The sequence below is a fragment of the Poeciliopsis prolifica genome, unplaced genomic scaffold (genome assembly GCF_027474105.1).
Source record: "Poeciliopsis prolifica strain line A6 unplaced genomic scaffold, Auburn_PproV2 SCAFFOLD022, whole genome shotgun sequence".
NCBI lineage: Eukaryota > Metazoa > Chordata > Actinopteri > Cyprinodontiformes > Poeciliidae > Poeciliopsis > Poeciliopsis prolifica.
Window position 1 is genome coordinate 3,124,477 of NW_026562397.1, and position 14,463 is coordinate 3,138,939.

At 43.7% G+C, this 14,463-nt stretch overlaps 1 protein-coding gene and 1 long non-coding RNA gene across 2 annotated transcripts; one reads left to right on the forward strand and one right to left on the reverse strand.

The window, feature by feature from the left end:
• Positions 1-316: 316 nt before the first annotated feature.
• si:ch211-149e23.4 (uncharacterized) lies at positions 317-12,606 on the reverse strand. The gene is made up of 14 exons (XM_055045471.1): positions 12,497-12,606; positions 9,517-9,852; positions 8,345-8,653; positions 5,471-5,752; positions 5,230-5,386; positions 4,168-4,337; positions 3,783-4,055; positions 3,349-3,648; positions 2,974-3,249; positions 2,730-2,892; positions 1,949-2,100; positions 1,776-1,851; positions 807-831; positions 317-715 (listed from the first exon to the last, which is right to left on the reverse strand). Exons 1-14 carry the CDS (start codon positions 12,561-12,563, stop codon positions 566-568), a joined length of 2,736 nt encoding a protein of 911 aa, XP_054901446.1. The 5' UTR covers positions 12,564-12,606; the 3' UTR covers positions 317-565.
• Positions 8,368-10,825, forward strand: LOC129369830 (uncharacterized). The gene is made up of 3 exons (XR_008606988.1): positions 8,368-8,480; positions 10,271-10,357; positions 10,435-10,825. It is a non-coding gene; the product is annotated as an uncharacterized LOC129369830 (long non-coding RNA).
• Positions 12,607-14,463: the final 1,857 nt, after the last annotated feature.

Sequence of the window (14,463 nt, forward strand, 5' to 3'; positions counted from 1 at the left end):
CCTGCAGAAATATTTTCTACTGCAGGACGGAGAAACGATGCTCCTGCCTTGTATAAAGTCATTTTCATGGACTTTATAGCACAACCAAGTAACCACGTTAGCTTCAGTTTGTTATGTACCAAACAAACTTAAAAAACCGGACCTCTCTTTTCGAGAAGCTCCCTCGCTTTCTGACTTCAGGAAGTCTTCATCACACCAGTGCTTCTGTGATTCTTCTCATTCAGCAACCTAAAAATCCCCCAGTGGATAATGTGAACAAGTGTGCATGAATATAGATTAAAAATAAAAAACTTCAGGAACAAATTGCATTGAAATGTTCAGTTTAACTTTTTTTTTATTGCCATAAAAAACAAGAAAATATAAAATTGAATGCAAAGTTCAAGTTAGGCTTAGAAAAAGTGCCGACTCGTTGCTGTTTAAACCATTAATGCTACAAATGTCAGTGCATATTCAATTTCATATCAAATGCTACATTTTCACACACAAAAAACCCACACAGTGCTGCAGTTGGACGTTAAATGCACAGTTCAAGCTAAATGAGATGTAAAAATTCTCCGACTTCTCCTCACACTGTACTCTTGGCGTCAAAGACTATGGCGAAGCTGGTCAGCTGAGCATACTCCTTACTGCCGTCCATCCCTGCCAGTGGCTTCCTGACCTCCGGTGAACCCGGTTCATGCATGAGACTCGTCAAGGCTGAGACGGACTCCCGTTCCTTTGTTACCAAGGTCAAACACAAAAACAGGAGTTATAAGACGAAAGCTTTCGAAAACGTGAAAAACAAATAATAAGATGTTTAAATGTACCTTATATGGTGTCTTCTTTCTTTTACTGCAAAACCAGAAAAAGGCAACTTAGAAAAAGTTTATTTTCAGCTAGTGGCGCCACACAGCCACTAGATGGCGGTGTGGTATAATTGTGAGCTCAGAATCATTTCAGACGGCTGACTTGGTGGCAGTGCACGCAGCATGAATTTTAGCAGATGGAAAATTGGCCCAACTCTTTGTCACTGAACTCTGAGAAGCAGCTTCCTTCGTCTTTGATCGTAGCCTGGAGAAGGAGCTGCGCTGTCATGCTCTCCCGAGTCGGTGTGGAAGGTCAGGAGGCCTGAGGTAAACTCAAAATAACTTTTCTCCTGTTTTTCTTCTTGTTCGCCGGGTGACTGACCTTCCAAAATTAGCCTGCCGGCATCATCCCACGGATAATGAGACAGCTCCAATCCAAGTGTTGGAGCAGAAGTCACAAACTTATTGAAACAAGCTATAAATCTCTCATGTAGCCTTATTTTCTAAATGTGAGTCCCACAAATCTCTCATTGTTAGAAAGTATACGAACCTCTGCAGGTAGAAAACACAAACAGCGTTTTCAACTATGACTGACCCAACTTTTCCCAGCAGTGGCATAAAAAATCAAAATCATGTCAAGGCTGATGTACAAACAGCTTGAATGACATTACCTTCTGGTAATGGCCCAGAAGTGAAATAACTTTAAGCTTCCTAAAACCCAGCGCAGGAAACTAGAAAATAAATCTGTTTTTGCACTGCGCCGAACAATTTCTACCTGACTAGAGCAAGCGGAGACTGCGGTGGCACAGGCACCTGTCTGCTTCACCCACAGCCTTCCTGTTTGTGAATAACGACACTGGAGTGGTTGGCTGGTGAGTTGGGTTAACGATCCACACATCCTGTTTGTCTCACATTGTACTGAACGTACTGAGTTGGCAGCGCTGCCCTCGTTTGCGCGTCGCCTGCCGAGCCGACGCCTGCGGGACTCACCAGCAAACGCAGAGGATGACGGTGAAGACGATAAGGATTGCAGAGGCTGAGGAGATGCAGATCAGGACGACCGGCACTGCAACACACAACCACGGTTATCGGACATCTCAACAAGGCAACCAGATAGCATCAGGGGTTCTTGACTAAGTGTGTTAGGGAGCACCAGCACTTACCGAACTGTTCGCTCTCTCTCAGGACTTCCACTTGAAAGCTGACAGACGCTGTGTGATGGTAAAAAGAAGCAAAGCAGATGTACAGGCCTTTATTCTGCCCCGACTGAAGGATCACTGCAGCCCCGTCCAGTTGAACAATTGAGCCATCACTCCTAAAACACACACAATGCTAAAATTTAGGGTGAAACATTTTATTAACATTTTCGATGGCTAACAAAAGAGCTAGCAGGGAGGCAGCTATCTTTGTCACTTAGGGGAACAAAAACACCTGAGAAACTCTGCCTTTTTTTATCCGTTCTTTGGGTTTTTTTACTTTGACATCAAGCCTACAACAAGAGAGAGTAAACAGTTGTGTGTTGAAATGCAATGTAGCTAGTTAGCAAAATACTCCCTAGCAACATAGCTTGTCTGGGCACCAGATTGCATGCATGCTCTCATGGTAAATTGATAATTAGGTGAAGGTAGAGAGGTATTTCCACATGTCTTGCAACAACATTGAGGAAAAAGTTGAGCACACAAAGGTATGATTACCCATCAGTCATCACCATGGTGAAGGCTACCAAGAGGTCAATTTGACCTCGTCTATCATCAATTAATAGCTACAATATAAATCTGTTTTTAAATCATTGTTTTTATCTTGAGAATTGCACCCACATTTTTTTGTACAATGGTTGATTGTTACAATGACAGTAAAGATTCTATTGTGATTTATGTAGTAGTATTTACTGAGGTGGTACTTATGAGTATGTTTCAGAGCCTCCACAGCAAAGAGATAAACCACCTTCGACAATCAAGGCTGTAATCCGGCACGTTTCCTTCAACTCCGAGCAGCACTTTCTGGTTGGGTCGATTCTCGTAGGCGGACACTCTGTACACAACAGGCTGATCGGCGTAGCGGCTCTTCAGGGTGTTCGTGTTGTTCAGGACTTTTACAGAGGAGATATCTGCAGAAACATGAGATGAACATCAAGCATCTTAAGAACAACCTCTGCATTGGTGTTCTTATGACCCTCAGTTGCACTCACGGTATTTCGGGATGCGAAGAGTCGTATATTGTGTGACCCCGTTGTCAGATTGGTACACACAGGTCAGGTTGTGGCCCTCGTGAAGGACCAGAGGGAACTGATAAGTCACCTTTATGTGTCCTTTGTGTCTCGTGTGCCGGATTGTTTCACCTGTGGCTTTTGTAGGCAGGGTCCATGCAAGGTTTGAGTCAACGCAATCCCCCTTGCAGTTGCACACTGCCAGCCAGTGAAGGGAGTCTTGCTGTCTCACCACAGACGCACTGAGCCGAGGGGGTTCTGAAAAAGAAAAGAGCAGTGGCAGGAAGGAGGTGAGCAGCAGTTTTGGGACTTTATTTGTCAAGGAAAAACAGTCATCAGAGGAAAAAGTTGGCATACTTTGCAGCGGAATGCGTATTGTTCTTTCTTCTGGACTCTCCAAACTTGCATGTTTCACGGTGCAAGTAAAGTTCTGACCGGCATAAAGAGAGGTCAGGAAAAACACAGAGCTCCAGGTTGATACCAAGCCTTCGGCCTGAAATTCAGATTTTGTCGAATGACTGATGTTGTCGTTTTTGTCTCCGGTGTGCCAGGCTACAGCTGCAGCAGAGGCAACACTGACAACAGAGCAGTTCATCTTAGAGTATTTCTGACCGCTTTCCCACTCAGAGCTGAGGCTGACGGTGATGTTTGGTCGAGCTGCGTGGGAAAAAAAAAAAAGAAGTCAAAAACAGGAAATGAGGTGTTTCCTCTGAGTAATTGATAGAATCCATGGTGTGTCAACGTAGCCAAATATGTGCCAAGTTATATATTGGCTGATTTGTAGAACATACCGCAAAGTGGGAGTGTTACACTTCTGTTCTGTGCTTCCTTAAATGCAGGGTGATTTATCACACACAACGCTGTGAGCTCCTGAGGCAAGCATGCAGGGAGGAGCAAAACCGAGTGAGTCCCATTATAAAAAGTGGAATTGGACCAAAAGTCTTCAGAATCAGCCTCTGGTAGAATCCAAGAAACACTGGCTGCAGGAACGGCGTCGGCCGCAGCGCACTCAATCATCCTGAATCCGCCTCCACTACGTGAATCGACTTTGATTGTGGGAGAAACTGAAAGAAAGAATGTGGCGAGAAAGATTCCACATCAAAATTTCTTGAGCAATACCGTGAAGATATAATGAAGAAAACCATTCGAAGTCAAATTAATCTTCTTTTCACCCACCCAGCAGTGGAGGTAGAGCTTTAACTGTGAGGTTAAACTGCAGCGTTGCTTTAAGGTGGAGGTAGGAGCAGTTGCATTCATACAGACCGGCATGCTGATGCTTCACCACACCTTGAATTGTGAGGTTTCTACCAACCAGCTCCACGTCTTCAGGCAAGGGCCCATCGTCTCTACAGGGCAGACACACAAAGACAAAAACAATGAGCTAGAAAGTACCCCTGGGTCAGGACATCTTTGTTTGATCACATCAGGTTCATTGGCAGAGCTGTCGTTGCTGCTCTCTGTTTCTCTCCGGGTTGGTCCACATTGTGTCTTCAGAGCTTTGTCCTGCGTGTTTCTGTGTTGCCCTGTGATGGACTGATAATCTGTCCATTAAGTACGCCGCCTTTCACCCAATCTCGACTGGAGATAGGCACACACTGTTCAAACTGTTGTTTGCATTGTCTTTGCTCTATTTGTTAATTTTGCGATCATTAAGTTATGCATTATAGTTGCTGCAAATTCTTCTTTTTGTTTTCTCCTCTGTTATCTTTTAGGATCTCACGAGAAATTGAGTAAACAACGAAATGAGTTTTTTTTTTTTAAAAACACCAGAATCTGGTTCCTACTGTCTGTCACTTGTGGTTTGATGCCACCAAATGTTTCACCACATCCTTTCCAGGATGTCTATGTTGTGTCAGTTCACGTGTGTGTATATGGAAAATATTATTCAGTTGTGCAACTTTTACCCAATATTTAATCACCGCATTGAAATTAAAAGCTGTTACAGACATAATAACTTACAGGAGAAAAAAAACCTTTCTAGAGTTTAATATTGCAACAAAATCAGACAAATTTAGATATTTTTTGAAAGGTACTCTATGATGCATCAATAGAAATTCAGGGTTTGTAAATAAAGGCAAATGCTAAAAAAGAAACACTACAAACTCTCATGCACTGACCTCTGTTTGCTTGCGTCTAAATAACAAGCTGTTAGATCATTATATTGCCGCAGTTTAACCTGAAGCTTATGTTGTATCATGAGATTAATGAAGCGCCTCCGTATCACCGAATACCTCTTACTTTTTACAGATAACGGTGTAGCGTGGCACATTCCCCGCGACCTCCAGGCTGATGATAACGCCGCCGTCTCCCTCGTGAAGCTCTAAAAATTCAGCCTCTTTCAAGTCTTCACCGCTGCTGCTTCTCAGATCTGAGCGGAGCTGAACTCCGGACAAGTCTACGGACAGAACAAAAGCGTTTCTCGTTTCTGCTTCGCCACATTAGAAACAAAGCGGTCCTGATTCTGAGGCTCGGTGCTCACACAAAGTGGGCAGGGTGACGGCTCTCGCCTCAGGGTGTGAGAACTTTGGGTGTTTAAACACACAGGTGACGTTGCGGCCCTCGTGCTCCGCCACAGGGAGCCGGACGGAGAGACTTCTCCCCTCTGACCTCTCGCCGCTCTCTCTTCGCACCTCTTCGCTCCCGTCCAAAGCCAGGGAGATGTCAGCGTCGGGTCTCCCTCCGGAAGAAACACAAGAGACCACCCAGAAATCGTTTCCTCCTTCTTGTACCATCTCTTCTTTAATCGTCACGTTTGGCCTCACTGAGAAGCAGGAAGACAAAGTATTTAAAAAAAATGGAAGAATTAGTTATCCTTTCTCCAACTGTCAGTGCTTTCTCCGGCAAATTAAAAAGTCAGAAAGGCTCTGTGGTGGTTCATGTTGAGTAGGAAGTTAGCGGCCCGGATGAGCAGCGAGTTAAGCAAACATGGGCCGAAAATGGAGTTGTGCCGAGGGGATCCTGTTTGTGTTTTAGAGCACAGACTTATGGGCTTATCACCTGTCCCATCTGCTGTCTTAAAGCTGCAGCTGAGCGCAGATGTCTGAAGCAGATGCTGTCCAACCAAAGCCAAGCAGAACTGCAGGTTTTAATACCAGGAAGTCAACAGGGCTGCAGTCTGTCATCAAATGTATTAAAAGTCGCTTCATGCAACACGCCGGCGTCCCTCATGAGCAGCAAAGGTGAGAAAACACTTCATAAGAGCTCAGGTGTTTGGGAGTTAACTCACTTCAGATCGAAAAACGTTCCATCCGTTAACACCTCCACCAAGCTACGTGTGATTTAACCACAGCAGTCAGAAAATGACCTCAGCACAAGTGTAAATTTATGGTAGACAAATGAGCTGCATGGCCGGGCCGGCGCTTTCCGTACAGCGCGCTGCATAAACAGTCACTGATGCAGTTTCGAGGTTCTGCGTGGCTTAAAGCGTGGACTGAAAAGCCTCTATGCAAAACCCAATGTGCCGAGGAAAACAAACACCGTATATCACCCTGAACACACCACCACATGGGAACATGGTGGGGCTGAACAAGGAGAAATCTTGAAAGAATTTCTGCTAGAGGGACAGTAGTACTTGATTTTCAGGCACATAGTATCTTCAGTTATTAGAAAAATTAAATATAGATATATATATATATATCTCAAACATGAGTTAAAATAAATTTTACTTAGTAAATGATTGCCTCTGTTAAAATGGGTCTCTGTCTCTTTAAGGAACTCCCGCTCTGTCACTCCATCTTTAGGAAGTCATTCTCTATTGGCCCTTTAAAGACATTTTCACCAGTGTTGCACTGAGAAGTAGCTCCTATAATGAACTCAGTTAATGTGCAGTTCCACCAGGTGTTTGCTAATTGTTGTTGGCTAGTCTGAAGGTGTTGAGTGGGGGGAATTGCAGGAGAGTGCTGCTTTTGGGACGCATGCTAGGAAACTCCATCAGGCGTTTGCACAGCTGAATGCTACAATGAAACGGTTTAGACCTGGAGTCTGCAACATTTACAGTCCTAAGAGCCATTTTTGCTCAAGTAAAACCTGTTGAGGGCCGTGAATGAGTATAAAAAAAAAAAAAGATGAATTAATGATGAAAATTATAGTTCTAAAAATATTACAGATACTTTTAGTGATGTTCCATTGCATTGCAGTTGGTTAAGCCGCAGGTTTCAGCTGCAAAAAAAAAACTGGGCAGGGCAGCTGTTTACCGTTTCAATGTGATGTAAAATTACAGTGATACAGACGCACATAACTTCCTTTTGTCTGCGTGTGTGTGTGCGCGCGAAGCACAACTGTTTGTGAGATTACCACCAGCTTTGAGGACTCAAATATTTGACATTTTTGAGGGTTAGCATTACAGCTGTGCACAACAGAGCATGTCTTTAATCAGGCGTAACTTCCATGTTTTCTTCCTCTGATCTCTTTGTAATGGCTGCAAGAAGGTCTCACTTCCTATTTCGGCGAGGGCTGCTTTGGTGAAAATCACCGGTCGCCTAATGCCACATATTGCACCTTCCCCCAGAATAAACATAAACATGAACATAATGATGGGTGTAAATCGGGCCTGAAGTAGCTTCATTTTTTGCACCTTCACTATTTCATTTAGGGATTTAGTTTTCCCCACATCATTAAAAATTATTTTCACACACACAAAAAAACATCAAACATCTTTAATGTTGATGTTTCTAGATTTGTTCTAAAACCCTCCATAAGGAGACAAAGCCAGGAAAGATGATTGCTGAAGAAGCTGATTGTTCACTGGCATGCTCATAGAAAGTTGAGTGGAAGGAAAACGTGAGTTAGAAAAAGATACACCCGCAACTGGGATGGCAGCAACCTTGAGAGGATTGTGGAGTAAAATCCTGACCCTTTCTTAACCCATCACCTCAGACCCCCACAGAACCATCCCTGTAAACATATTCACTGGCTCTAATAGATCAAACTGATTCCAGCTATTGTAACAAATAAGCGAAACATATTTCCACATAGCTCAACAGGTGTTCTTGAACTTCTGATTTGCAGGCACCCCTCCTTGTTCTGCTTTTAAATCGGTCACCAAAGCTCTGCACTGCACTATATCATTGTTTTTAAAACAGTTTTTCAGCTTTTCTTCCTGCTCCCTTTGCTCAAATTCGGTGAAATACTGCAATCCCACATGAACGCGCCGCAGTGCGCTGCGTGATTTATGGTCTGTCAGTGTGCGTGCGGGGCAGAGTGAAAGGGAACAGCAGGAGAAAGTTAAAGCGTTGTAAGCTGCTGAGTCACGGCGCTTGACGGCAAGCTTCTGACGCAACGCCTCGCGGCAGCAGGGCTGCGGCAAGACGCCGAGTGTCGCTGGCGGGGCGCGCGCGGCTTTAGACATATTCACCGTATGTTTCCACCCTGACGCTGCTGCGCTCGGGCTTCGGGAGGGTCTCGTGCCTGACCACGCAGGTGACGCTCTGCTCGTCCTGGAGGCGCGTGGGGAAGCGGAGGACGCTGCTCAGCGTGGACGTGCCGTTCAGGTGAGCCGCTTCGCGCTCGGTCACGGTGAAGGGGAAGCCCGAAGGAGGACGGCCGCCGACCAGCCAGTCGATGCGGGGCGTCGGCCTGCCGCCAACGGCGGAGCACGACACCGACTGGTAGTGAGTGCCGTTTATGGTCTCCGAGCTCACCGCCGTCTGAACCTCGGGTTTAGCTGCGGGCATTTAGAAGCAGGGTCAGCTTTAAACCGTTTCGTTTTAATATGCTGTCATTACAGCGTGGCATGAAACAGAGAGAGAGAGAGAGAGAGAGAGAGAGAGAGAGAGAGAGAACGAAGCTTCTCCACCTGCTTCATGTCTCGTGTCTTTTCCCTCCTTTCTTACCTTTTCAAATAAAAGTCCACAGAGTCGAAAAATGATTAATAAACAAGACAAAACAAACAAAAAATAAATAAAAAACTAAATGCACAGTCCTGCTCAAAACCATCCAATCAGCTAGGAGGGAGGTCTCAGCGCTGGCAGTCATGCTAATGTATGCGCTGCTAAATGTGCTAATGGCAGAGAAGCATCTTATCAGCTCCCTAGGACTGTAAAAAGTGTTAAAGAAGGAACAAAAAAATGCACCACTCCTGATCAAAAGCAACCAATCCAAGCCAGAAGGGAAGTCTTAGCGCTGTCAATCAAGCTTGTGTACATGCTGCTAAATGTTCTAATGGCAGGGGGGGAAAACCTGTGGGGTGGATTCCTATGGAGCTTGTGGTGACAATCACTGTCTCTCCACCAGTTAAGCAAATGGCAAACTTTGTGCACGTCAAATTCTGAGCCCGAACCCACAGCGACACAACAAAGCACAGTTGACAACGCTAAGACCCTCCTCCTGGCTCTGATTGGCTGTTTCTGACAGAGCAGCATGTTTGTTTGTTTTTTTCACAGACTGTCCCATCTTATATTCTACTGTCAGGACATAGTAATAATAATTTTAACAAACACGTAAAAACATATTTTATAAAAGTTACATACTGCAGCTTTAGAAGATGCTTCTTAAAGTTTGTCTCATTTGGGACTTTCTTCCACTTACCAAGCACAGTTACAAAGATGATGGAGAATGAATTCTCCTCCTCGTTCTCAAATTCACACATGTACTCTCCTTCTGCTTCCACGCTGGAGACCCTCATCCTGACCGTGAGGTTTTTGAGAGAGGCCGGTTCCGAGAAGTCCTCTCGGGTGAAAGGCTTCTGATTTGGTTGAGAAAATCTGACCAGTCGCCTGAATTTATTCTGAGAGTTGAGCTTGAGCTTCCACTCGGCCTTCTGGATCTGACCCGCGCCCAGATATTCACATCTCAGGTAGACGTCCTCCCCCAGGACTCCGGTGGCGTTGTGAGCAATCACAGTAGCCGGTTCTTCACCTGAACCTGAGACACAACGCAGCAACATGATCAGTCAAACGGAGAGGTCAGAAGTTCACGTGAACACACCTAGAAAAGAAGAACTGTTGTTCCGATGAACTGATGTTCACTCTGCCCCATGTAAGACCTTTCAGATTCTCAGTAATGAAACTGATAGATGAGTCACACTACTCATATTAAAGTGGTCTTTTGTTGTTTTATCGCGATCAAAATGTTCCAAGTTGCATGTCAATAGAAACGACAATACAAGGGCAGCGGGTGGCGATTGTGGTATGAACAAAGAAATATTTTCGTCAGCTTAATGTCGGTAACTATGGAATTTCAAATTCCCAATGAAAATATTCAGATGTTTTTTTTTAAGTTTGGCAAAAAAGTGATATCAGGTGGCAAAGTTGTAAACTGCAACAAACTACATTTGTTGCAGATCCTGCAGTCATGCCCCCTCGTACTCGGACATGTTTCACTACGCTGAGGTTCTTTGCGCGGACCCAATGCACACCTACGTAAAAAGGTACATTTTTACAGCCACGTGTACATGTCTGTGTCACCCGGTGAACTGAACAGTGTTCACGTCAAACTGTTTTGTAGGTGACACAGAGCTGATAAGGTTGAAAGTTGGCACAACCAGATGCAAGGATGCGCATCAACTGGACTGTCAGAAATGGAGTTGGGTACCAACCAGCTCATCAAAACTGGATTGTGGGAAATGTAGGAGTTTGTCACAAGAAATGTAGGCAACTGGTAAGAATACAATACATCCTGAAACGGTGGTGATTGCTGATGAAACTACCACCATCCATCAGCCAGTGCAACAGGTGATTACCATGGAGACTGAAAAGCAGTGAACAAACCTTGTGACTGATTTGAGAGTCAAACTGATCTCTTAGGATGCTCCTCCATTGAAAAGGTTGTTCAGCTACATGAAGGAAATTCAGCTTCACCTGTATCCTCTGGATAAAATAAATATAATTCAATTTCATTGTTTCTTTTTGACATGTGGAAATATCATGAGCATAAATCCTCCATCAATAGATCTAGAAAGGTCTTCATGCCATACCAAAGGCACAGTGTGGACTTTAAAAATCCCTTGTGTGACTGGAAAATTAAATAAAGAAATTAATGTTTTTCTGCTTACAAACATCAAAACCCGACTGTCACTGGAAAAACCCCCAACATGTTTCTTTCTTCTCCTGCAGCCCAGTGATGAGTGTCATGTCAAGACCCCAACAGAAATGCATCCAAAGTGTGAAGATGATTAAAGTTCTATAAATAATCTGTTCTAAGTTGGCAGGCAGTTCTTTCTCCAGCTGGCTGAGAGTCTGTAGCAGTTCAACTTGTGCCTGTCAACACTCAAAGAGGCTGCAGACAAGAAATTGACTTTGTTGCGCTCCGCGTTTGATGAATGCCGCCTGGTCTTTGCGGTGTGTATGTATCTGAGGAGTCCATTAAGTTAATGAAAACAGTTCAGAAGTTACGATGGGTCTGTGTCCAGACAACATGGTTTTTCCTGCACAAATCAGTCACAATTTGGGGGATGTTTCAAAGGAAAGACCCCTTAAAGAGGAGACACTTAGAGTGTTTCCTGCATTGCTAACTCAGTTCACTTCTCCACTTCCTCTGCCAACTTCATCAAAGGTGCGCTTAAGGACAGCATTTATTTGACCTGTCAGGAGAAGCCAAGAGCTTCTTCTCTGGCTTTATATTCACAATGAGGACAATGGCAACAAGTTGGTGCTGCACAGTGTCACGGCAAACCCAAAGAACGCATCCAGCTCTTTTGCAACCGAAAATGCAGCTGGGCTCACTGTATCTCACAGCAAATGGAAACAATGTGGAGGGCTTCCAAAGCCTTTGAGATGGGAAAAAATAAATAAATACGCTCCATCTCTTCAGTAACGCCTTCTGGGTCCATTTGCCCTTGCAGGTTATTGCCAAAATAAATGTCAGCCAAGAATGGAAACGCTGTGCCTTGAGGACACAAACAAGGTAATAACTGAGAAAAAGAGAGAGAGAAAAAAAAACATGCATTCATTTAGTGCATCATATTTCTTAAAGCCCGGGGGGTTCTTTCTTTTTCTCACAAATTCAACAGTGACAATTCACAGCAAGTCTTTGTCCTGCAGGCTGGGGATGTGGTAAACAAATAAAGTCTTTCAGTGCAGGCATACAGAGCTCTTCCTCACGATTAAAACTTTCATCTCAGAAACTTTGTGACTTTGCAGAAGCAAAAAGCAAAAAAAAAAAAAAAAAAAGCACATGCCTATGGTCTCGGGTCGTAGAGGGTTTTTCCCTTACGCCGAGAAAAACGCACCTTAACACCCCTCGTATATTAGTTTTAATAGGCTGTAAAGAAATTACTGAGGTTTTTAGGTGAAACAGCTGATCAATAACAATAAACTTCCCCACCCCCTCCCTGGCAGAGTGACAATGCAGGCATGCCATCAGGAAAATATGGAAGAAATAGTTCCATGCGCAGTTAATCATCTGATTTTTATAGGCTGCACGCATTTATAATTTAACTGATCATTTTGGAAAAGCCAAAGCAGCCCCAGAATATAAATCCTACAGGTTAAATAAGACCTGAAGGTCCAGTAAAATAAGCCCATAAACAGCCGACAGCCACAGATGGGCTGTAACCCTGCAGACTTACCCTGAATTTCCAAGGAATGTGCAACATTTTGGACGAGAGCCAGAATCAACAGCAACGAGCATCCCATGATGGTGTCATTTAACAACCCAGAGCTAGATGCACCAACTGTGCAGGAGGCACAAGGGTATTTAAAGTGTGTGTTTCTGTGGTTCATGGTTATAGGTGCACACCCTTTACAGCTGATACCGAAGCGTGTGCGTGGTTCATTTACCCAACCGCATACTGTGTGTGTGCACAGATATACATACAGAAACAAACAGCTGTGTGAGGACCAACTTCTCCTTTTTTGTCGTTTTCCTTTCTCAAACAATGCTTCAGCAAAGCTTTGCATGTCTCATGATTTTTATGTCTCAGATGCACGGTGTGTGTTGTTTTTTTGTTTTGTTTGTTTGTTTGTTTTTAGCATGTCTGCTTGCAGGATGCGTCTGCTGGGGAGGGAAGTGTTTAAAGCCATGTATCATTCATACCGTCCCGTCCCTGTGGGGTAACCTCAGAGACGACCAGTCTGACTGCTTCTGCTTATGCCCGAGTGCTGGGGGGGAATCACTCACCCTGGGTCATTGTTTTATGACATAATGTTTCCTTAATTCACTCTGGATGCCGCTTCTCTTTCAGACAGATTATTTGCTCGAGCTGTCGCCGTTTTATGGAGAGCATGCAATATGGATCAGCGATGCAGCTCCGCGCTGTGTAAAGTTTTAGACCGTGTGCCATCTTTCCAGCTTTAGTGTTGAGTCATTCAAACCGCTACGGTGAATGTGATGACCCAATATGTATGTATAGAAAAAAAAAAAGTGCTGCCATCACATTTTTTATTGTGCGGTTTGTAACGGTCTTTTGAATGATCGCTTCTGAAACCAGCAGGCACAGCGAGAGAACTTGCAGCATGTGAAACTGGGTTTCACAAAAGAGGAAATACTACGACTTACACACTTGCAGATCACACACGTTCACAACGATATGAGTTTCCATGACTTCAGAGAGCATCGCATTAAGTTAGTGTGGTGCATTGCTTCAACCAGGCAGTTCAAAGTGTTTTACATCATAAAACAATACAGTAACCAATTATGAGACGAGCAATAAATATTACATTTTGCCAAAAGCTATTATCAAGCAAATACATAAATATATTGATCAATATTCCAGTTACTAAGAATGAAAGCCAGCTTCAAACAAGGGGGTTTTTAGCCTTAAAGGAAAACTGTTACAGCAGTTTTCTTGAAGTTTGTTCCAGATTTGGTTAGATGGATGATTCGTCCACATTTTATCCGTTTGTTTTCAGAGAACGTTATTGAACAAACAACATGAAGACCCAAAGATACACCAGATCAGTTATAAAGTTGTGGAGACATTTTAGGCACGGTAAGTTTAGAAAACAATTTAGCTGTTAATTCAGTCGTCTGCAAATCCAAAGACTGTGACAAAAATGCAAAGACACGATCAATCAAGCGGCCAAAAGACCCCAGATAACTGGAGAGGTAAATGGTTTTTTTTTTTTTTTTTTTTTTTTTCTAAAAAAGCATGTACAAGACACGACAGCAGATATGGAAACATGGTGGCGGCTGAATCATGCTGTGGGGATGGGGGTTTTTAACAGGGAGACAGAAGCTGTTCAGTGCTGATAGTGATGATGCTAAATTCAATCTGAAAAGAACAGACAGAACTAAACTCAAAAGGATCAAACTGATCAAAGCATGCTCATATGTCAGAATGGACCAGTCAAAGTCCAGACTCCATCCATTGTGACTGAGTATCAGGTTATTTAACAAAAACAAGTAATTAGATTTTAGACTCCAGATGTGCCAAACCTCAAGGGAGTCGCAAACACAACTGCGGTGAAACATGGAGCTACTAAATATTGACTCAGGCAAGATGAAGACAAACGCAAACAACATTTTTACGCCTTTATTGGTGATAAACACTACAAAAAAAAGAATCATCCTTGTTCAGTTTGTAATTATGTGGCA

Bases quoted from the DNA above. Each gene is read 5' to 3' on its own strand.
- si:ch211-149e23.4 (XM_055045471.1), bottom strand. From the start codon at position 12,563: ATGGGATGCTCGTTGCTGTTGATTCTGGCTCTCGTCCAAAATGTTGCA. The intron at 3,250-3,348 runs GTATGCCAACTT...TTTCTTTTTCAG, and splicing joins AATACGCATTCCGCTGCAAA to AACCCCCTCGGCTCAGTGCG. The intron at 2,101-2,729 runs GTGGTTTATCTC...TGTGTGTTTTAG, and splicing joins TACAGCCTTGATTGTCGAAG to GAGTGATGGCTCAATTGTTC.